We start from the raw sequence: 23310 nt of genomic DNA, 5'->3' as shown, positions 1-23310 counted from the left end.
CAATTTACTAATGGTGCCAGCAAAGTTTGACATGAACAAAACAAGCACTAAACTGTGGAAAATCCCTGTTGCATCTATTTTAATGCTGAGATTTTCCTGAGAAGTTAAACGTACAGTTCTCAAAATATACTTTGTGGTCTCTTGGAGATTAAAATTGTATAATAATAAAAGGAATCATGATAATAATGATAAATACTGCACAAAGCAGCTTTAGCTGAGCCTCTAAAAAAAAGTTTGTTCAAGAATTTTGGCTACTGTATTCTGGATAAACATGAAATGGGATGATACTATGTTTCCCCGAAAATAAGACCCTGTTTTATATTTTTTTGAACCCTGAAATAAGAGCTTGGCCTTTTGCCATGCGCTCTAAAATCCAATCTGGCTTATTAGGGGATGTCTTATTTTGGGGGAAACAGGGTATTATTTCTAGAACCTACTCTTTGATTAGCTGTTGATTAGATTGTCATCAAAACACATTCCAGGAGCAGGCATGCATTAATAATATTTATTATCCATCAGTGTATATAAAGTGGATGGAGGAAACAGTATCTATGAAGAACCAGAAGATGTAGCTAATCCCTTGTAAAAATTCTTCCTGGTTCCAAAATAAATGGGCAAATGATTTCTTTCTTAAATAAAGTGCCTTTTTGAAAAAGTTATAGAGTTGTTCCTCTATTATTAAACATGATACACTTGGTTTTTCCTCAAGGTAATCTTGGAAAAATGGAATGTACCTAGCATTCATTCTTTGGTTGCCAGAGCTACTGCTCCCCACTTAAGATTGTGTGGAGTGTTATAGCATAAGTGCTGTAGTTAGAAAAGTGCTGTAGTCTTGGCTTGAATTTAGAGGAAAAGATACACAGGTCCACCATACATAATATTTATTAAGCGTGAGGTTTACTTCCAATTTCAACTTTAATATTTCTACATCATAAAAGAAACAATCGTACCCTTTAATGCTGTCATGATCATGTGTCTTTCTTCCCTGTGTTTGCTTTGTGTTCTCCTGTCAGGGTGGTCACGGCAGTCAGGATGGGAGGCGACACGGGTGTGAGCTGTTTAGGACCGAGTCTGCAGAGGAACGAAGCCCCGCCTCCCTGCTCCAGGAGTCAGTTTTTTCGACTCGGTGGAGTAGGACAGGCGTGTCTATCATTCGTCCCTCTTCAGACCCAGCACTATAACAGCTATTTCCAGCGTGAATGTCGTTTCGGATTCCGCTGAGGAGGGGCGGTCGGCTGACAAGCCCCTTGGCAAGAACGGGCTCGTTCTTCGGCCTTAAAAAAAGTTTGTGGCGAGTGCTTTGCTTGGGCTGCGACTCGGGCTCTGCCCTGCAGCCGGAACGCGCGACGTCCATTCCGCGCCCTTTCCAGCGCTCCCTATTGCCGCCTCTCACAGACAGCCGCCCCACTCGATCAGGAGACTCTTCGGGCATTGCCCTTCTGCTGCGGAGTTCCGGACCGGCACCGGAGAGCCCTAGCCGATCAGCGCAGTGAGTGGCCTTGCTTCCCCCCGTTTTAAAGTTAGCGGCAGTTTCGGGGAATTTCAAAATGGCGGACGCCACTTTAGGCGCTGTTTCCCGCTCGAAAAAGAGCAAGGAGAAGCGAGCCAGGGAGCCTGATCCTGAAGAAGGTTGTTCTGGGACCCAAACCTCTAAGAGGTCAAGGAAGCAGGACCTCCCTAGGCCTTCAGGAGTTCGATCCTCCTCAACCTCTAAGCTCTCAAAGGACGAAGAGCGACGGCATAGGGCAATGGAGAGGGCCTTCAATAAGGCCTCCTCTTCCTCCTCTACTCGTGACAGAGCCAAGGCCACAACAGTTGCCTTAGAGGAAACTCGCCCAGCGGGCCAATCACCTATTCCCCTTGAGGCCCCCTCTCTCTCTCCTGACCGGTCCACTCAGGAAGACATTGTCTCCCTTTCCGACGCTGCAGCTGTCTTCCAAGGTGACCATGGCGGGTCTCGGGGCGTCCCTGAACCAAGGCAGGCCCCTTCTGTGGCGCATCCTCTACCACAGGAACAGGCTGTTCCGTTGGCCTCAGCAGTCCCTAACCAGGGACAGGCTATTTCCCCGGACTTGGCCAAGTTAATTGCGCAATCTATAAGACAGGGCATCGCGCAAGGCCTGCAAGAGCGGTCTGCTTCTCGGGTCTCCGATTATCTCGACGACCAGGCTCTTTCTCTTCGCTCTGACCCCATAGAGCCTGCCCATCCTCATCAGGAGCGAGCTGACTCTCCTTCCGGGGTCAGTCAAGGTTCTATTTCGGCCGAAGAAGAGGGTGAAATTCTCGTGGATCAGGACCTGTCAGACGATGAAGGGTTGCTACCTGACCAGCCCTCCTTCGTCGGACTTTTTCGACCACACATGTTCAGGTCTCTTTTGTTTAAAGCCCAGACTACCACTCGCTTGGGCATTCCCGGGGCTAAGCCTGCTAATCAAGCTTCCACATCTGACCCAGCTTCGGCCTTTTTTGAAGAGCCTTCGATTATGACTGAGACCATTCCCGCGCCCAAGTTGTTCTCGGACGTCTTACAGAGACAGTGGAAATTTCCAAGCTCAGGTCCGGCGCCCAATTCTTTGGATCGACGGTTTTATCACCTGGCAACGGAATTTTCCGATTTTTTGCAGGTACCGAAGGTAGATGCCCCAATAGTAGCCCTCGCTTCTCCGACTCCTTTGTCGGGTCCCTCAGAGGAATCGCTTCGACCGGAGGATCGTAAAGCTGAGAGATCTCTGATTAAAGCCCATCAATCTTCAGCATGGTCTACCCAAGCATCCTCTGTGGCCTCCTTCTTTAATAGAGCCTCGATCCTCTGGCTTAAACAGTTGCAAAAACGCATTCCGGCCTCAGACGTCCGTTCACACCAAGATATCACCAAAATCCTGGCAGCGGTGGAATTTTCGGCCGACGCCACCTTGAATGCGGCTCGTTTTTCGGCCAAATCCATTGGTTCCACGATTACTTCACGGAGATTACTCTGGTTGAAGAACTGGCAAGCCGACATTCGCCACAAGTGGCGCCTGGCATCTTCCCCTTATGCTGGAATCAACCTGTTTGGGGCCCCCTTGGATCCACTTCTTGTGGAGACCCGCGACCATCGCAAGATTTTACCATCCCTGTCTCGTAGGTCAGACTACCGTCAGACAAGTTCCTTTCGTCCGTCGTCCTTTCGTTCATCAGATTCAACTTCCTTCCACCAGCGCTACAACCGTTCCTTCCAGAACAGGGGACCTCCCTTTCCGGACAATCAGGTCAGACAGGGGGCCCGATTTCCTTCCAGGAGAAATCAGCGTGGGGGACGGGGCAGGCCCTTCCGTAGGTCTCGTTAACTTTCCCCAGTCTCCTGCGATTGGAGGGCGTTTAGCTCTTTTTGCCTCCAAGTGGGTATCCACTGTTTCAGACAATTGGGTTAAGAATGTGGTTAAATTTGGCCTTCCTCTTGAGTTCAAGTCCTCCCCCCCTCAGTTGTTTTTACGTTGTCCGGTTTCCCTTAATAGGGCTAAGAGGGCCAGGGTGGAGGCTTCCATTAGGCACCTTTTGGTCTCGAGGTCTATTCAACCGGTACCGACCTCGGAGTTTGGGAAGGGTTTCTATTCCCGTTTGTTTCTCGTCCAGAAATCCTCGGGGGATTGGCGTCCCATACTCGACCTTAAAGCCTTGAACCGGCACATAATTTATCGCCGGTTCAAGATGCAATCCCTTCAAACCATTTTGCTCGCCCTTCAGGTGGGAGATTTCATGTCATCTATCGACCTGACTGAGGCCTACCTTCATGTCCCTATCCTCCCGGAACACCGTAGATACCTTCGTTTTTGTTATAATGGGAGACATTATCAATACCGTGCCCTTCCCTTTGGCCTTTCCTCAGCACCCAGGGTCTTTACCAAGATTATGGCAGCCCTTATGGCCTATGTCAGTAATCTTCCCGTACGGGTTCTGTTTTACCTTGATGACATTTTGATTTTATCCCGTTCATCGGCCCAAGCTCACCGGGACCTAGTTTTGACCCTTAGAATTTTACAGGAGCACGGCTTTTCTATTAATTGGCGGAAAAGCCACTTATCCCCTTCCACTAGACTTCAACACCTCGGAGCTATCATAGATACTGTTTCCTCGGAGGTATTCCTCTCCCCGGACCGTATCTTAAGCTTAAGATCTCTAGCAGCCCGGGTACAGGGACAACGCTCAACTTCTCTCCTCACCTTGTCTTGTCTACTCGGCAAAATGGTGTCTTCGTTCGGAATCGTCCCTTGGTCCAGATTGCACAGCAGGGACCTCCAGTGGTACCTGCTCCCATTTCAGCGTGCCCGCCGGAGTTCATCGACCTTAAGGGTAATTCTCCCCTCTCAAGTATCGCAGTCTCTGACTTGGTGGACTTTCGACAAGATATCCAAGGGCAGTCCTTTCCGCGAGCCCCATCGTCTGACCTTGACAACGGATGCCAGCCTGTCAGGTTGGGGCGCGCATCTGGGGACCCAGCTGGCGCAAGGCCTTTGGTCAGCCCAGGAGTCGAGGTTGAGCATCAATTTCTTGGAGCTTCGGGCCATTTTCCTCGCTCTCCGACAGTTTCAGCCCCTGTTGCAGGGCCGGGACGTTCTCGTCCTAACGGACAATGTCTCGGCCAAAGCCCACATCAACCGGTGGGGGGGAACACGATCTCAATCTCTCATGCGGGAGACAAACAGACTAGGCGCCTGGGCGGAATCCAATCTGGCCTCCATAAAAGCAGCCCATATTTCAGGGATCGAGAATCGGACGGCGGATGCCCTCAGCCGGTCCACGATTGACCCAGCGGAGTGGAGTCTTCCTCCGGATCTCTTCCAGGAGCTGGTGAGGAGATTCGGTCTTCCGGCCATAGACCTCTTCGCCTCGGGGGCCAACCATCAAACGCCTCGGTTCTTCTCAAGGTTCCCGACTCCAGGGGCGGAGGCAGTGGACGCCCTCCGCAACACTTGGCCTTCGGGCCTCCTCTTGTACGCGTTTCCCCCGATACCACTGATTCCTCTTGTTATCAGGAAGCTTCTACAAGACCGGGCGGAGCTCATCCTTCTAGCTCCCTTTTGGAGCCGCCGCCCTTGGTTCGCGGACTTGCGGGCCCTCTCGATACAACCACCCTGGCGGATACCAGAGGATCGAATTGTGCTCCGGCAAGGACCCTTGTCCCACCCGGATCCGCAATGGCTCAACTTGACCGTGTGGAGGCTGAGCGGCGCATCTTGAGCCGTATTCCCCTTTCACAAGGTGTCATCACTCTCATTCAGGCGTCCAGACGGGGCTCTACCACCAGGATTTATGAGGCCACCTGGCGTTCTTTCTCGGCCTGGTGTTGGAAGCGCCACCAGTCACCAACTTCCGCTTCCTTGGAACACGTCTTGGAGTTTTTGCATGAGGGATTTGTATCGGGCCTCTCCCCTAACACACTTCGTCGTCAGGTGGCGGCCCTTTCTTCTGTTCTATCCTGTGGTGCAAGGGATTCGATCTCTCGTCATCCTCTAATTCGCCAGTTCCTAAGGGGCGCCTCTAACGTCCGCCCTCCTCCGGTTCGTCGCTTTCCGACGTGGGACCTGCCGAGGGTACTTTCGGCTCTTACAAAACCTCCCTTCGAGCCATTGAGGGAGGTTTCCCTCCGTTTTCTTTCACTGAAAGTGGCCCTTTTAGTGGCAGTTACGTCTGCTAGAAGAATCTCAGAGTTGAGCTCACTGTCGGTTCGCAAGGAGCTCTGCACATTTTACCCGGACAGAGTTGTCCTCCGGCTGGACCCTTCGTTCGTCCCGAAGGTGAACTCCTTATTCCACAGATCCCAGGAGTTAATTTTGCCAAACTTCTGCCCTCGTCCTCGACATCGTTTGGAGCAAGAGTGGCACAATTTGGACGTGCGTCGTGCTGTCAAGATTTATGTGGCCCGTACTTCTTCGATCAGGCGAACGGATGCCTTCTTTGTGTCCTTCCTTCCCGCTACATTGGGATCCAAGATCTCTTCGGTTACCTTGGGTTGTTGGCTTAGAGCCTGCATCTCGGCAGCTTACGTTTCTCTATCCCTGCCGGTACCTCGGGGCATCACTGCCCACTCCACGAGGAGCGCCGCGACTTCGGCGGCCTGGTCGACTAGAGCACCAGTAGAGGAGATCTGTCGGGCGGCCACGTGGGCCTCTCCTACTGCCTTCATCAGACACTATCGCCTGGACGCTTATGCCTCGGCGGATGCAGCATTTGGCAGGAGGGTCCTCCAACAGGTCCATCAGGCTTCTTAAGTCCGGGGCCGGCCTCCCTCCCGACAGGACACAGAGCTTGGGTATGTCCCATCCTGACTGCCGTGACCACCCTGACAGGAGAATGAGCGTTGGTACCTACCTGACACGCTCCTTCTCTGGCTGGTGGGCACGGCAGTCAGCCCCTCCCTTTCGGGCCGTCCCCGGTCTGTGGTAACCATCGGGGGGGGTGGACTGCACTTATCTCTATTTCTTCTTTGTTTCCTCTAGACACGCCAGTCTGCATTGGATTCCTCGTCTCAAAACTGACTCCTGGAGCAGGGAGACGGGGCTTCGTTCCTCTGCAGACTCGGTCCTAAACAGCTCACACCCGTGTCGCCTCCCATCCTGACTGCCGTGCCCACCAGCCAGAGAAGGAGCGTGTCAGGTAGGTACCAACGCTCATTCACTGGTTTTTTTAGGACTAGTAATCCTCACTATTACTTCTCCTTCTTGTTTTGACATTCATGAGAATTTTTCTCATGATGACTTGTTTATTTAGTAATGTCAAGGTTTGATCTCAGACTAACTTTATCCAGAGCATATGCTATATCACTGAGCTATGGCCAACTCTCACTGTAATTCTATCCACATGAGCAACTTACCTGTATACACATAACCAGACTATTTAATATCTATTTAAAAGATATCTCTTCGTTCATTTAGGTGCTGCTCTGTTTTTTTTAAAGGATGAGTTTTGCTGGTGATGGAAGTGGGGATATAAAAAGCCAGCACGTCCAGACCAATATGCTGTCTTACTTTATGTTCAAAGTATACAACTCTCAATTAAAATCTGTTCTTCTATATACTGTGTTCCTCTATTCACCATTTTTGTTAGCGCCTGGCTACATTTTCTGCTCCTTTTCGAAATGACTGTCATTGACTTTATATATCCATTTAACAGCAACTCTGTATCACTGTTGACATTTAATTTTCAGTTAAAATGTTTTAATTAAAATCTGACATCTTCCGCCATGATAATGAAAATGGCCTAGAATTATGTTTGCAGATTGCATTTGCGTGAATTTATGAATTTGTTTCAGGAAAATTGACTTTACATTAATTCCTGTAGCAGCAGTAATTTGGTTAGAGGGAATGCTTTCTTGAAGAGAGGATTAAAGTTTCAAATATTTATATATTAGATGTGGAAGCAAAGTAACTAATCATGCTTATTCACCTATATTAACTGTGTTTTCATTGATTGAGTTTGTGCTACGCTTCAGCCAAAAATGTAGTTGAGTCACCAACTCATTATCTGACTACATTATCTGAATCAACTTGCCTCACTCGCTACATTTTACAGGATGTCACATTCCCTTACAATTTGTTGGCTACTTTTCCTATCAATGTTAAAAAAAAAATCAAATGAGAAAGGTAAAGACAGATACCTACCCAATGCCTTTTGGCTGGTAGTTCTTGTATAATCTGGACTATCCCAAGAAACATTTCAGGAAGACATAAAGCACCAATCCTAAATTTACTTAAGTACTGTATAGAATTTGCTTAAGTAAAAAATAAATATCATCAATTTCACTAGGGATTAAGAATGTAAATGGGTTATATGTCCCAATGAACAAAATAAAAATACTACTATGTACATATCAACCATTTCTATATTCTCCCCTCCCCCTCCCATTGTTTCTTTACAATAGATGTAAAGAACTGACATTCTGTATTTTCTGTGGAAGAAGCTATGTTCACATATTTGCATTTTATATATAAATGTCCCCCTTCATGGATTACTGCCTTGTCGTGGCAAAGGGGCTTGCGTAACTCAATGAAGCTATGACCTATGCTGTGCAGGGACACCTAAGACGGACAGGTCACAGCAGAGAGTTCTGACAAAACGTGATCCACTGGAGAAGGAAATGGCAACCCACTCCAGTATCTTTGCCATGAAAACCCCATGGACAGTACCAAACGGAAAAAAGATATGACGCCGGAAGATGAGCCCCTCAGGTCGGAAGGTGTCCAATATGCTACTGGGGAAGAGCTAGTAGAGCCAGAAAGGATGAAACAACTGGGCCAAAGCCGAAAGGATGCTCAACTGTGGATGCATCTGGTGGTGAAAGGAAAGTCCAATGCTGTAAAGATTTTTTATCCATGGGAACCTGGAATGTAAGATCCATGAATCAAGGCAAGCTGGATGTGGTCAAACAAGAGATGAAAAGACTGAACATCGACATCTTAGGAATCAGCGAACTAAAATGGACAGGAATGGGTGAATTTAATTCAGATGACCATCAGGTATACTACTGCAGGCAAGAATCTCTCAGAAGAAATGGAGTAACCTTCATAATCAATAAAAGAATAGGAAAAGCAATACTGGGATACAATCCCCAAAATGATAGAATGATCTCAGTTCTAATCCAAGACAAACCATTCAATATCACAGTAATCCAAGTCTTTGCCCCAACCACTGGTGCTGAAGAGGATGAAATTGACCGGTTCTATGAAGCCCTACAGCACCTTATAGAATTAAAACCAAAAAAATGATATCCTTATCATCATGGGGGATTGGAATACTAAAGTAGGAAGTCAAAAGATAACTGGAATAACGGGCAAGTTTGGCCTTGGAGTACAAAATGAAGCAGGGCACAGGTGGATAGAATTCTGTCAAGATAATACAATGGTCATAGCAAACACTCTTTTCCAACAACCCAAGAGACGACTCTACACACAGACATCACCAGACGGTCAACACAAAAATCAGATTGACTATGTGCTCTACAGCCAAAGACGGAGAAGCTCTATACAGTCAGTAAAAACAAGACCAGGAGCTGACTATGGCTCAGATCATGAGCTTCTCGTTGCAAAATTTAGGCTTAAATTGAAGAAAGTAAGGGAAAGCACTAGGCCATTCAGGTACAAACTAAATCATATCCTTGATGAATATACAGTAGAGGTGACAAATAGATTTAAGGAATTAGATCTGATCGACAGAGTGCCCAAAGAACTATGGATGGAGGTTTGCAACATTGTACAAGAGGTAGCAACTAAAACCATCTCAAAGAAAAAGAAAGGCAAGAAAGCAAAATGGTTGTTTGATGAAGTTTTGCAAATAGTTGAGGAAATAAGCGAAAGGCAAGGGAGAAAGAGAAAGATACACCGAGTTGAATGCAGAATTCCAGAGAATAGCTAGAAGAGATAAGAATGCATTCTTAAATGAACAGTGCAAAGAAATAGAAGAAAACAATAAAATAGGGAGGACCAGAGATCTCTTCAAGAAAATTGGAGATATGAAGGGAACATTTCATGCAAAGATGGGCATGATAAAGGACCAAAATGGCAGGGACCTAACAGTGACAGATTTTATTTTCCTGGGCTCCAAGATCACCACAGATGGGGACTGCAGCTAAGAAATTAAAAGACGCTTGATCGTGGGGAGGTAAGCTATGGCAAATCTAGACAGCATACTAAAAAGCAGAGACATCACCCTGCCAACAAAAGTGTGTATAGTCAAGGCTATGGTTTTCCCAGTTGCAATGTATGGCTGTGAAAGTTGGACCATAAGGAAGGCTGAGCGCCAAAGAATTGAGGCCTTTGAACTATGGTACTGGAGAAGACTCCTGCGAGTCCCTTGGACTGCAAGGCGATCAAACTGGTCAGTCCTAGAGGAGATCAACCCTGACTGCTCTTTAGAAGGTCAGGTCCTGAAGATGAAACTCAAATACTTTGGCCACCTAATGAGAAGGAAAGACTCATTGGAGAAGAGCCTAATGCTGGGAAAGATTGAGGGCAAAAGAAGAAGGGGAAGACAGAGAATGAGGTGGCTGGATGGAGTCACTGAGCAGTAGGCGTGAGCTTAAATGGAATCCAGAGGATGGTAGAGGACAGGAAGGCCTGGAGGAACATTGCCATTTGGGTCACGATGGGTCAGACACGACTTCGCAACTAACAACAGACTATAAATGTCTTCAGCTTTTCTTTGTTTTCTGTTGGGCAAATTTTTACTGAACTGGCAGAAATATAAATAATTTTAAAGTACATTTTTGTGCATACCTCGGAATTTTATTTTTTTAAAAATGAACACTGGATTGTCAATCTTGCACTACTTATACAGTGATTATCAAAGTAAACACAAAGAAACAATTGTAAGGGTTTTTTTTTTGACACCTTCATCTATTCTTATGCAATGTTTTCTCTTTATCCTCATGAATTCCTTCTACTATCACCCAAGGAGATAGTACAATCCAGTTCCTCTGCTTTTCCCCATCGGTTACTTCTTTTTCTTTAAAAAGGTGGTGCTTTGAATGGTCAAAAGCCATTTCAAAAACAGTGTTTCATCCTGCTATATACTGGATGATCTTATGGATTCTCCAGCTTCACCCTGTGTTACAAGAGATGTGGTGAATTACCTTGTTCATAAGTAGCTGGGATTTTTTTTTCTTGCAGGCTTAGCTGTCCCTGATCTGACTATTGTGTAGACTCTGCTCTTTCACCTGTTTTCCAAGTCTTATGTGGAAGGCCTTATACCATTACAGGTGCACTACATAGAGGAGCTGTGCCAGTGTCTTGTTTTCCAAAAGCTTCAGAACAGATGGCATTCCTCTAATGTTCAACATACAACCACACCCACCTACTGAAGCGCTCCACAGTTGAAGTTCTCTTTTTCTCAGATATATCCCAAGGTCATTTTTTTTTCTCACTCTGAAAAGATCTGAAGAATTTCTTTGCCATCTCCTGGGGCCAAGGCTTTATATTTTGGGAAAAAATATCAGAAGTGTTTCTTTCTTCCTCCCTTCCTTTTAATTTAAGCAGTTTTATGATGCTGACGTCCCCTATAACAAAATGTAGCAAATTTAAAGATGGATGCCACTCTATTTCCTGGCAACTTATTTTAAAGCAGGAAGCACACAAGAAAGACAATCGGATGAGGAAAGCAAAATATTACGTTTTTAAGAACTGCATAGTGCTTTCCTAAAGCAGATGCCAAGTAACTCTTATTCCATGGGAAATGCTGGAAAGGTATCAAATAAAGAAAAAGAAAAAGTGAGTCCTAATTCAAATTCATTGAACTGTATTTTTAAAAAATGCAGTATTTATTTATGCTGTCTAGCTTTCCATTGATTAGGAGTTAGAAACTGGGAATCAATATTCATATATAAAATGATGAACACAGTTTTAAAAAACCCACTCTAATTCTTTCTCTCACTACCATAACTAAATACCAAATCACTTGATGCCTTTTCTCCTTATGGATAATATATTCACCAAAATACAGATAAAGTCAAAATAATCTGGCATGTATGATATGGTTAGTAGGCAGTAGAATAACTGGTTAACAAATTACTGCACTGAATACTTAGTATTAGAAATACAAATAACCACAAAGCAAGATGTACTACAATTGTTTTGATGGGACACTTCAGTTCCTAAACCCGCCATCTGTCAAGTCATTTCATTTGTGCTTCAGTGTTAACTCTTGCACTTTGTATAATTGATATATATCGTTTGAATCCATAGGTCCCATTAATTTCAGTATAGGTAGTTCTCTGCTCATGTTTATCCTCAGTGAGCATTAAGGGTGCTGAAAAAATGGAAGTATCACTGGTTCTTGAAGTTCTGGCCATTGTAGCACCTCGAAGGTCACTTGATCATGATCTGGGTGCTTGGGTACCCAGCTCACTATTATGCCATTGCAGAGAACCACATGATCACCATTAGTAATCTCCAAAGCCAGCTTCCCACAAGCAAAGTCAATAGGGAAGCCAAACGGGGAAGGTTGCAAGTCACTCTGAAAATTTGTTCCTACTTTTTCCTCCTATCTACAGCAGCCTCCTGCTTGCATGCAGCCTGTGTTGGCCCTCTCCCTGTCTTTTCTACTCTTCTGCTTCTTCTCCTTCCCACAGCATCCTCCCATCTGCACAAGGCATGTGCTGACTCTCCCAGGCCCTCCCCTACCCCTGGACTTCCTCTCCATGTCACTTTACCTGAGCTCCTGCCTCTTTCCACTTAATGATTTGGGATTATTATGACAGACGGGACTGAATGGGATTGCTCTTGCTAAGACATGCAATTACATAACCTGAGGACTATATGATACTACAATAACTATTATAGTACAGTAAAATGCTTAGAATAAACATGAATTGTAATTTATATACCAGTTGCCACCATTATTTTTTTGTTTACTATCACTATCACCTTTATATTCTGTATTTTATTTATAGTTTGTTATGTGACCAGAAAGCACTGACTTTGTTTTTCTTTTCCTTGACAGGATCCTTCAAAATGTGGACGCAAAAAAACAGTCTCCTTCAGCAGCATGCCCTCAGAAAAAAAAATAAGTAGTGCGAGTGACTGCATTAGCTTCATGCAAGCTGGTTGTGAACTGAAGAAAGTCCGGCAAAACTCTCGTATTTATAATAGATTTTTTACTCTTGACCCTGATTTGCAGGCACTTCGCTGGGAACCCTCTAAAAAGGATTCAGAAAAGGCAAAACTTGATATTTCTGCAATTAAAGAGATCAGATTAGGGAAGAACACAGAAACATTCAGAAACAATGGACTTGCAGATCAGATTTCTGAAGACTGTGCCTTCTCCATAATTCATGGAGAAAATTATGAATCTCTAGACTTAGTTGCCAATTCAGCAGATGTGGCCAACATTTGGGTGTCAGGTTTACAATACCTGGTCTCTCGTACTAAGCAATGTTTGGATTTGATAGAGAGTAGCCAAAATACTCCACGGTTTGCTTGGCTTACATCTGTATTTGAAGCTGCAGATATTGAAGGCAATGGGATTATGTTGGAGGACACAGTTGTAGAATTAATAAAGCAGCTGAACCCGGCCTTAAAAGAGTCCAAAATCAGATTAAAATTTAAGGAGATTCAAAGGAGCAAAGAGAAACTAACAACTCGTGTAACAACAGAAGAATTTTGTGAAGCATACACAGAGCTTTGTACAAGACCTGAAGTTTATTTTTTGCTAGTACAAATATCTAAAAACAAAGAGTATGTAGATGCCAAGGACCTCATGCTTTTTTTAGAAGCTGAGCAAGGGGTTGCAGGTGTCACTGAGGACATTTGCCTTGATATCATTCGTAGATATGAATTTTCACAGGAAGGGCAGTTGAAAGGTTTCCTTGCAATCGATGGATTTACACAATATTTGTTGTCTCCAGAATGTGATATTTTTGATACCACACATATAAAAGTTGTTCAAGACATGACCCAGTCTTTATCACACTATTATATTAACTCATCTCACAATACCTATCTGATAGAAGACCAGGTCCGAGGGCCAGCAGATATCAATGGCTATATCAGGGCACTGAAGATGAGCTGTAGAAGTATCGAACTGGATGTTTGTGATGGGCCAGATAACGAGCCCATCATTTGTAACTGTAATAATAGGGCATCACCCTTGTCCTTTAAATATGTAATTGAAGTAATCAACAAATTAGCCTTTGTTTCTTCAGAGTATCCTCTTATTCTCTGCTTGCAAAACCACTGCTCCATACAGCAACAGAAAATTATGGCTGAACAAATGAAGAAGACTTTTGGGACCAAACTGTACACAGATGCACCACTACCATCAGAAATGTATCTGCCATCTCCAGAGAAACTGAAAATGAAGATTATTATCAAAGGAAAGAAACTGCCTTATGGTAAGGATTTATTAGAAGGAGAAGTCACAGACGAAGATGAAGAAGCTGAAATATCTCGCAAAAAGTCTGAAGAATATTTAGGGGACCCAAAAATGTCCTGGCTATGCAAAGAGCTTTCTGATCTTGTAACTATATGTAAATCAGTCCAATTCAAGGATTTTGAGAACTCAATGAAAAATCAGAATTATTGGGAAATGTGTTCCTTCAGTGAAGGAGAAGCCAGTAAAATTGCAAATGAATGTCCAGAAGACTTTGTCAATTATAATAAGAGATTTCTGTCTCGAATATATCCAAGTGCCATGAGAATAGATTCCAGTAATGTAAACCCACAAGACTTTTGGAACTGTGGTTGCCAGATAGTGGCAATGAATTATCAAACACCTGGGCCAATGATGGATTTACATACTGGATGGTTTCTACAGAATGGCGGTTGTGGTTATGTCCTTCGACCTTCTGTTATGCGAGAAGAGGTGTCTTACTTCAGTGCAAACACAAAAGGCATCGTCCCAGGGGCTTCCCCACAAGTTTTACATGTCAAAATCATCAGTGGACAAAACTTTCCAAAACCCAAAGGAGCCTGTGCCAAAGGGGATGTCATAGATCCTTATGTGTGTCTAGAAATCCATGGCATCCCCGCAGACTGTACAGAACAGAGGACTAAAACTGTTCAGCAGAACAGTGATAATCCTATTTTTGACGAGAGTTTTGAGTTTGAGATCAACTTGCCAGAGCTTGCCATGATCCGTTTTGTAGTCTTGGATGATGATTATATTGGTGATGAATTCATAGGCCAATATACAATCCCCCTGGAATGTTTACAGTCAGGCTATCGACACATACCTCTGCGCTCCTTCGTAGGGGACATCATGGAGCATGTTACACTTTTTGTGCACATTGCAATAACTAACCGGAGTGGTGGAGGGAAGCCCCAAAAGCGTAGCCTGACGGCTAGAATGGGAATGAAAACTAGAGACTACACTATGCTGAGGAACACAAGCCTTAAGATTATAGATGATATCTTTAAGCTAGCAGTACACCCATTGAGAGAAGCAACTGACCTGAGGGAGAACATGCAGGTAAGGAAAACTGAGTCTTTTTTTATTTTCATAACTGAAGCTTGGTTTAACAAAATATCATATGAAATACACATATTATTGCCATTCCTGGTTATTAGTTTTTGTTTTGTTTTTTTAATAGCTATTAGTCGCTATTAGTAAAGATTGTACTGGTTAAGTTCAAAGAAATTGCTGTCTGCAATTTCTATCTTTATGGTTTCAAAAAACTGATGCTTAGGATTTTTTGCTTGCCTTGAAGTTGGAGGCTTTCAATTTCTCCATGTTATTCTTACTCTCCTGAATTTTTCTGCAACAATAAGGTAGCTTATTTTTTTAAGTGCTCCTCTATGACCGAAAAATTGGATTAACATATATCTGCACTATTATTTGAGAGGCATTGTTTATATACTTCTATATATAATTCTTATAATATCCTTCCCATTTTTCTGGAAGGGAGGATGCACATGCACAGTACTGGATAATACAATTATGTGTATGAGAGAGGGGGGGAGAGAGAGGGAGGGAGGAAGAGATATTCATACTTTTGGTGCTGTCCCATGAATTCAGAATTCTAGAAACTAGAACATATTACTACTGTGATTGGAGAACACTGTTATTCAGAGAATATTATTATACTTACAAATCCATAAAACAATTATAAACCTGTACTTTAAGAGTAAATCCCCTTAAATGCAGTGAGATTACTTTTGTATAATCAAGTTTGTAATATTAAACTCTTCTGAGCTCTTATCTTCTTCTCAAGCTACTTCCCAGTTATACATGGACTTGCACGTATAAATGTCTTTTTAAAGCATCAATTCAATTGTTTAGATAAGCTGTTTCCTCTTAATTTTTCATTTCAAGATATTTAGAAAACAAGGCTTTACTTGTAGAAGAGTCATGGAACATTTCCCACTACAGGAGCAAATATATTAGTATCAGTTACTGATATGTAATTTTTTCTCCCACAGTATGTAAACTTTAGTGATTTATGATTGGAGACCAAATAAAAAAAGCAATGTGACACACAATATAAAATACACAGCAAGACAGATTCGTGACAGAATGTTAAGAGTGTTCTGGGCAGCCCCTCTGCTAAGTGGTGACCAGGCCCCATACCACTTGGTGGTAACATTGCTACTTTTCTGGAAATTTTTGGCGAGAGATTGGAAAGTAAGAAGCAGGTAATTTCCATATTTGACCAATTCATACAGTAGGAAAGGTGGGAATATAAACTCTGCACACCAAGTACAGAGGAGGAGACAGTGGTGTATGACAAATGTTCCTGACTTAGTAGTGATAATGACATCCGAAAAAATACAAAAATGGATGCACTTAAAGCTTTTCATTACCAATATGGAAAATAAGGGAGTTAAATCATGCAAGCGTGAAGAAATGTTCTGGGTAGAAAATGTATTGTTCTGCAGATCCAGATGCTTAAAGACTGCAAATGATCTGTAACCATCACAATCATTAAAAAGGGTGACATCTAACCCAGATTTCTATTCAACTTTTCCTGAGGCATAGCCAGCTTCTTCCTCTATTGACAATCATGAATGACAGCTAATCATTATGTTCTGTGTAGATACCTTACTCCAGTCAAATGTCATACTCTGTCACTCTCACACCCTTAATTTGCATGCAAGCAGAAGTTTAGCAAGGATATATCCCTGCCCCCTCTTATTTCATTTCTATGTTAATGGTGTTATATGAACCATTTCCAAACATTAATCTCTATGTCCACTAAAGCACGTTTCTGTGCTTCTTTATACTGATAAGACAGAAATTTTTCTTGGACCCAAGATGGCTCTTTTTGTTCCCTGCACTGTTAATCAAATACTATCTGGATGAGGATTTGGAAATAAATCATTCCAAAATGAAAGTATTCCTTCTCCATGGCGCTGGATAGAGGGAATCCAGGAGTGGGTATTGCTCTCTCTCTTCTGCCTGGAGGTTGAGTTTGTCATCATTTTTGGTGACGCTCCCTTGCCTGGTGGCTCCCCAGTTCGGCTCAGTCTTCAGCCAGACAACCACTTACTCTGAATTAGATTCCTGGATTCTCTTCATATTTCATCAGAACAGTGAGCAAGGGAATATCTGACTTTTGATCGCAGACAAGCGATCCGTGCGGCTTTCTGGTCTGCCAGAAAGCCGGAGCTCCGGCCAGCAATCGGCCGAGGTCCCTGCCATTCCCACGTCAGCGGAGGGGGACTAGACTAACCACCTGGTTCCCAAAATTCGAGCTGAGTCCCCAAGCACCATCCTGCATTGTGGAGGGGACTCAGTCCCTGTTCGGCTTCGCCCAGACATACTGTCAGCGGCTAGCGCGATCTCCACCACTTGAAAAAGCCGCCACACCAGTTGTTCTTCGGAACCAGTCTGCCTTGCCACACCGAAAAATGGTGGCCATGGTTCCCTCTGCCAGTCACCAGCCTCAGCAGCCCAGCGGGGACAATAGGGAATTCCCTATTCCCTCCCCAAGTGACAGCCAGAGCTCATTCAGCCAGGAAACAGCTGTCAGAGGAGCACAGCCCAAAAGCCGTGTTTCTGCCCATGCAAGCGGCAAGAGCTCCAAAGCTGCAGAAAAAGATGCCAGAAGGCGACAAAAGGCCATGGAGAGGGAAATGGCCAAGGCTGAAAAGGCAGTTAAATTGCAGGGCTCTGGAAATGCTCTCCAGGGAGGAGCTATCATTTCCCGCCCATTTGAAGAGCAACCGTTGCACTCTTGCAACAATGTAAACCTCTCTCAGCCAGCCTGTTATAGCGCCTGGTCGCCAGATGGCACCAGAGAGCTACTTTCTCCTATTCCATTGGAGGCCTTTGGAAATGCTGAGGTTTTTGCCAATGCAGATTTGAATCTGTCTGCAACTGGTACTGGAAGTCAAGTGCCTCTCTTGAGGCCAAGACTAGCCCCTGAGGCATCATTTACTCCAACTGCTTCCGGGCTCTACCCTAGGGAAGAGACTGGATCAGAAATTTCTGATCACCTAAAATTGGTAATTTCCCAGGCTCAGGGAATAGCTGCAGGCCTGCAGCAAGCGACTCAGTCATCCCTGACACAACCTGTTGGCCAGAGTTAGGTTAAGCACCTGGCAGCCATGACACAGGGTCCCTGGGGAACTTCCAACAGGTTCATCCTCAGGATCCATCAGATCCCCTGAGGAGAACGGAATCCCGCTTTGTTTCTTTCCAGACTTTGATGCTGGGACAGAAGGTCACTCCATTGACCATGGGACGATGGTTTCGGGCATGCATTGCCAAGGCCTACAAGCTTCAGATTCTGCCAGTGCCTCAGAATGTGATGGCCCATTCCACCAGGAGCACGGCCACAACAGCGGTGTAGGCTTCCATAGAGGAGGTCTGTCGAGCGGCAGCTTGGTCGTCTCCATCCCCCTTCATCCGTCATTACAAGTTGGACACCTTCGATTCGGCGGAAGTGGCCTTTGGATGGCAAGTCCTCCAGAGGGTCCACACTGAAGGGGTGACTGCGGACCAGGCTGCTTCTCGCCCTTAGCGTGTACCAGCTTTGGTAAGTCCCACTCCTGGATTCCCTCTATCCAGCCCCATAGATAAGAGACATTGGTACTACCTGAATGCTCTTTCTCATGCCACTGGTAGAGAGAATCCAGCCCACCCTGCAGCTACCTGGTCCACAGTCCAGGGGGGGATTACTGTTTTCACAGATTACAAGCCTCATCATTGCTCCCGAACTGGGGAGCCACCAGGCAAGGGAGGATTCACCAAAAATGATGACAAGCTCAGTTTCCAGGCAGAAGAGAGAGAGCAACAACCACTCCTGGATTCCCTTTACCAGTGCCATGAGAAAGAGCATTCAGGTAGTATCAACATCTCTTTTCACTGAAAAACAACAGCAGTAAAAATAGTAAAGTGGTTATTTTCAAATTGAGCAAGTAAAGCTTGCTTAAGTATTTTCTTCCAGCTCTTTTTCCTGGACACATGGGACTCATGAGGCAACAGCCCTGGTTCAAAAGGCTGCAAACACAATTAGTACATTTGCCAGATGCATACATGAATACTTCAGTTCCTGCTGCAAAGTAATGCTAAGTTTTAAAGTTTTGGTGTTCAGTTTTGCATTGATTCCAACCTCTCTTGCTGTGAAACGATTTAATTCAAATGTATTAAGATTCTATTGTAATTGCTTTGTTCTATTTCCAATACTTTGGATAAGATTAAAAGAATCTGCCACCTTAAGTATTGGCTGAGACAATACTTTTAGGGTGTTTGGCTGGCTCAGCTGATTTTTGATACGTTTATTTCTGCTTGGGAAAAAAAACTTTTGCTATTTTTTCTTTTGTGGCATTTCTTCTTCAGTTTTAACATATATCTTGATAGAGCTATGGCTGATACAATATGAATAAAGAGAACAATTTTTATATGATGTATTATAATGTGCATTAAAGAAGTATAGGAAAAATTCTATACTTAGCTATACTGCAGCTTACACTTTAGTATTAAAAACAATAATAACAAAAATAGATAAGCAACCTAAAGAAATAATAATATGTGGTAATTATACTACATATAATCATGTGGTATAATTACAATTATAAGACAGAAATCCAATACCAGGTAGCAGATCATACTCTATAACAAAGTCTCCCTGGAAGAGCCAGGATTTTAGATCTTTACAAAAGCATAACTTGGTCAGGCTTGTATGCTCGTGAGGGGAAGTGCAGTTTCATAGCATATTTCAGCCCAGACAGACGTTATTGTCTAGATCAGGGGTGTCGAACTCAAGGCCCTTGGTCCAGATCCGGCCCATGGGGTGCTTAGATCTGGCCCATGGGCCCACCCTGGAAACAGTGAAGGACCAACCCTTGGTGCCACTGCCAGCAAAAACGAAGCTTGGGATGGTCGTGTTGACCCATCTGGGCTCCGTGTTCAGCCACGACGGCCTCCTGCAACCCTCTGCCAGCGAAAACAGAGCTTGGGAGGGCTCTCCCAGGCTTCATTTTCTCTGGCAGAGAGCTGCAGGAGGCCATTGCGGCTGAAAACGGAGCCTCGATGAGTGACATCGAGCTGGCCATGCCCCCTGGCCATACCCCCCCCAGCCCCCGGAGTTCAAACACAACCCTGATGCGGCCCTAAATGAAATCAAGTTTGACACCCCTGGCCTAGATCCTCACAAGAGACATTGATTTACAGTTTGCACCTGGACTATCTCAACTCAGGCAAATGTTACTATCGGAGAACAGGAGAAAGTTGATTCTATAGGCATACAGGTCTGAAGTTATGAAGGGCTTTGTAAGTGACAACCAACTTCTTGAAATGCATCTTAAGGTCACCAGTAATGTAGCCCACAAAGTAAACCTGGGCAAAATGGAGAGTGCCTGTAACACTGCATTCTGGACCAGCTGTAACTTCTGAATGGTTTTCAAGGCTAGTCCCATATAGAGTACAGAAGTAGTCCAGACAGGAATTAACTAAAGCACAAGTGACTGTATGAAGGACTTTCCAATCCAGGAAATTGGAATCCAATGTTCACGATTGGAACATAAGATGGAGCCATACAAAGGCCATTGTGGTCACAACTGCCACTTGTTCATTGAGCATGAGCCAAAAACCATGGAGGACCTTCAAATTATGCAAGATTTCCTCTGGGAGACTACAACCACACCATACCCTAAAAGTAGCAAATCTCTGTAAATGGACGTTGGAGGATGTTGGTTCTTAATTCCAAAATGACCAGTCTTGTAGAGTTGAGCCTAAGGGCATTTGTCCCTTCCAAGTTCCCAGCCCTAGGACCTGAATGGCATTGCCTTGATTTGTCAAAAAAAAAAAAATCATCTTTTTCTGTAGCTGTTTCAAATCCCCTTTCCAGTTTTTCCAGTATGTAAGGAAGTGGTAAGAATCTCAAGCTGATGCTTTCCAAATGCATTGGGTCTCCTGGCTGGTCTGGAAAATTCTAAGAATTGCAATTCCTCAAAATGTGGAAGGCTTTAAGTTGGGGAAAGCTGTGTACAGCAAAACATCAGTGGTAATTAACTTAAAATGAATGAGCTTGTAAAATTTGCATTTAAACAGCAATGCTCTGTTAATATTTGTAAGTCAATGAAGATAATGGCTTATAAGCATTCTTTTTATTTAGCCATAAAGTAGAGATTTGCTTAAGTTCTTATTGGGAAATTGTTGGATTTCTTTATACAAAGAAAGCCTATTGTAAACTAAAAATAAATGTTAATATTGCCAAACAACGGAAAGTCGGCTCTTTTACTGTTATAGGCTGTAATCAGTTCCATACACACAGATGTTCCATTCAATTTCTGTTCTATTTGGATTACAACTATAGCAGCCAAATGTAGGTTCAGAGCCAAGTTGGCCTACAATTCAGGTGGCTTTTTCAGGACTCGTGTCTGTAAAGGAATGTTGCATCTTGCAAATTCCCTACTGCTGAATTGTGATAAGCAAGAAAAAGTGTCCCTCAGAGTTAGGGGGGTTAAAACTTGTAATAGATGATGGCTCTATTCAAACCTCTTCAAATCTTTCTTTGGTAGACCCGCATCTGGAAGGGTCTGTGCAATTTCAGACCTGTTAAGCAAATCGTCCATCAGCAAAAGCCTATTAGCCAGCTACTAGAGATCATCCCTGCATTTGTATTCTCTGACATACAATTAAAAACAAAGTCCTTGTGAACTGGATGGTGGGTTGAAATCAGCATGCTGGGTCTGAATTGCAAATGGATATGATAAAAGTGAATATGTGATTAATTACTAAGGGCCAATCATAAATGCAGTTCACATTTGTTTGAGTTTATGATTAATCATTCATTATGGCACTGAATACAATTGCCCTGAGTTAACAAAGTCAATCTAAGCTCAGAATCAGCTGGGTACTCATTTACATCAGTGCCGTAGTGTTTCTCTCATAGAAATGGCCAGCCTGTCTTCTGGCTTACTAGATATACTACATCAGAAAAGTGCACCACTTACTGAGTGCCTTTTTCCTCCCCAAAAGCAAGAGTGGAGAGGTCATGGACCCTATACAGCTCCACAGCACCACGAAACTCAGAGGTACATGGGTTTTCAGTGTGCCCATTGAGATTTTTCTTGTATTTTTATTTTTCAAAAATAGGGGTGGAAATGGAAGGGTGGGAACAGAAGTGGAAAGCCCCTGAAGACTAAGTATTGTAATCTCCACTGTTAACTTTTACTTTCCCCTCACATGGTTTAAAACATTGTTACTCCACTCCTGGAACTAGAGTAAGGTTAGGTTTCCCGTTTTGTAAGACTTGGCTTCAATAATTCTCTATCATGATAGCTAAAGGCATCATGATTGAAATGTAATTTGGAACAAGAGTTTTGGGTTGAATTTTTATTTTCAGAACCTGAATGTATAAGATCTGCCCCCTCTCTTTAGCCTTCAGAAAAAGCCTAAAACCTGGCTATTTTGACTTCTCATGGGGCCCTGAAGGAGAAGCTGTTGGCTGGAATTAGTTGGTGAACTAACACAGAAGGCATCCCCATCTCTCTGCTCCATGTTTTTTAGTTTGTTTTAATTTTTGTAATGTTAATTCATTTTATATTTATAATTGTTTGGATATTTGCATATTTTATCTCACTGTAATCTGCTCAGTCTCCTTGAATTGTGAGATGGGGACCAATACATTTAATAATTTAATAATAATAATATATGGAATAACAATGCACGGAAGGTTGGGGACATGCAGAAGAGGGCTTCATCCTGGATAGACAATGGCTAAAATGATGATGATGAATAATATATGAGCATGTTGAATATGAATGATAGGCCCAAGTGTGTTTAGGACTGTTGTCATTTTCAAGAAATAAATATGCAAGAAAGCAAACAAAAACATTTTGGGGGGTGAATATTGGATATTATCTATGCACTAGAGCAGGGGTGCTTAAATCTGGCCCGCGGTGCCGGCCTGGAAATAGCAAAGGATCGGCCCGCGGTGCCCCTGGCAGCCAAGGGGTGCCTCAGGAGCCTGACTGGCGCAGCAGACTAATGCTACTGTTAAAGGTAGTATTTAGCTTCCAGCTGCCTGCAATTACTGCGAGTTCAATTCTCACCAGGCTCAAGGTTGACTCAGCCTTCCATCCTTTCTAAGGTAGGTAAAATGAGGACCCGTTTTGTGGGGAAATAAGCTGACTTTGTATAAAATATACAAAAGTATGAAGGCTATTGCTTAACGCATTGTAAGCCACCCTGAGTCTCCAGAGAAGGGCAGCATATAAATCAAAATTTAAAAAATAAATAAATAAATAAAAATGGAGCACGGGAGGGCCATGCAACCCCCATGCCCCGTTTTGGCTGTCAGGGTGCTGCAGAAGGTGTCTCTCTCCCCCCTGGCCAGCCTGCAGAGGAGAACTACAATGCTGATCCGGCCCTCAAAGAAATCCAGTTTGACACCCCTGC

The 23310-nt window shown here is 43.8% G+C and overlaps 1 protein-coding gene across 1 annotated transcript in view; it reads left to right on the top strand.

The window, feature by feature from the left end:
- PLCL1 (phospholipase C like 1 (inactive)) overlaps nt 1–23310 on the top strand; it is a 228159-nt gene that overhangs the window by 169308 nt on the left and 35541 nt on the right. The window contains exon 2 of the mRNA XM_070956823.1: nt 12469–14934. Coding sequence (XP_070812924.1) covers nt 12469–14934 — 2466 coding nt within the window. The remainder of the gene's footprint in view (nt 1–12468; nt 14935–23310) is intronic.

This window comes from Pituophis catenifer, unplaced genomic scaffold, assembly GCF_029215685.1.
Source record: "Pituophis catenifer annectens isolate HBS135680 unplaced genomic scaffold, rPitCat1.0.hap2 SCAF_1, whole genome shotgun sequence".
In the NCBI taxonomy this organism is placed as follows: domain Eukaryota; kingdom Metazoa; phylum Chordata; class Lepidosauria; order Squamata; family Colubridae; genus Pituophis; species Pituophis catenifer.
Note: the sequence above shows the minus strand (reverse complement) of the source record. Positions and strands in the feature narration are given on the sequence as shown.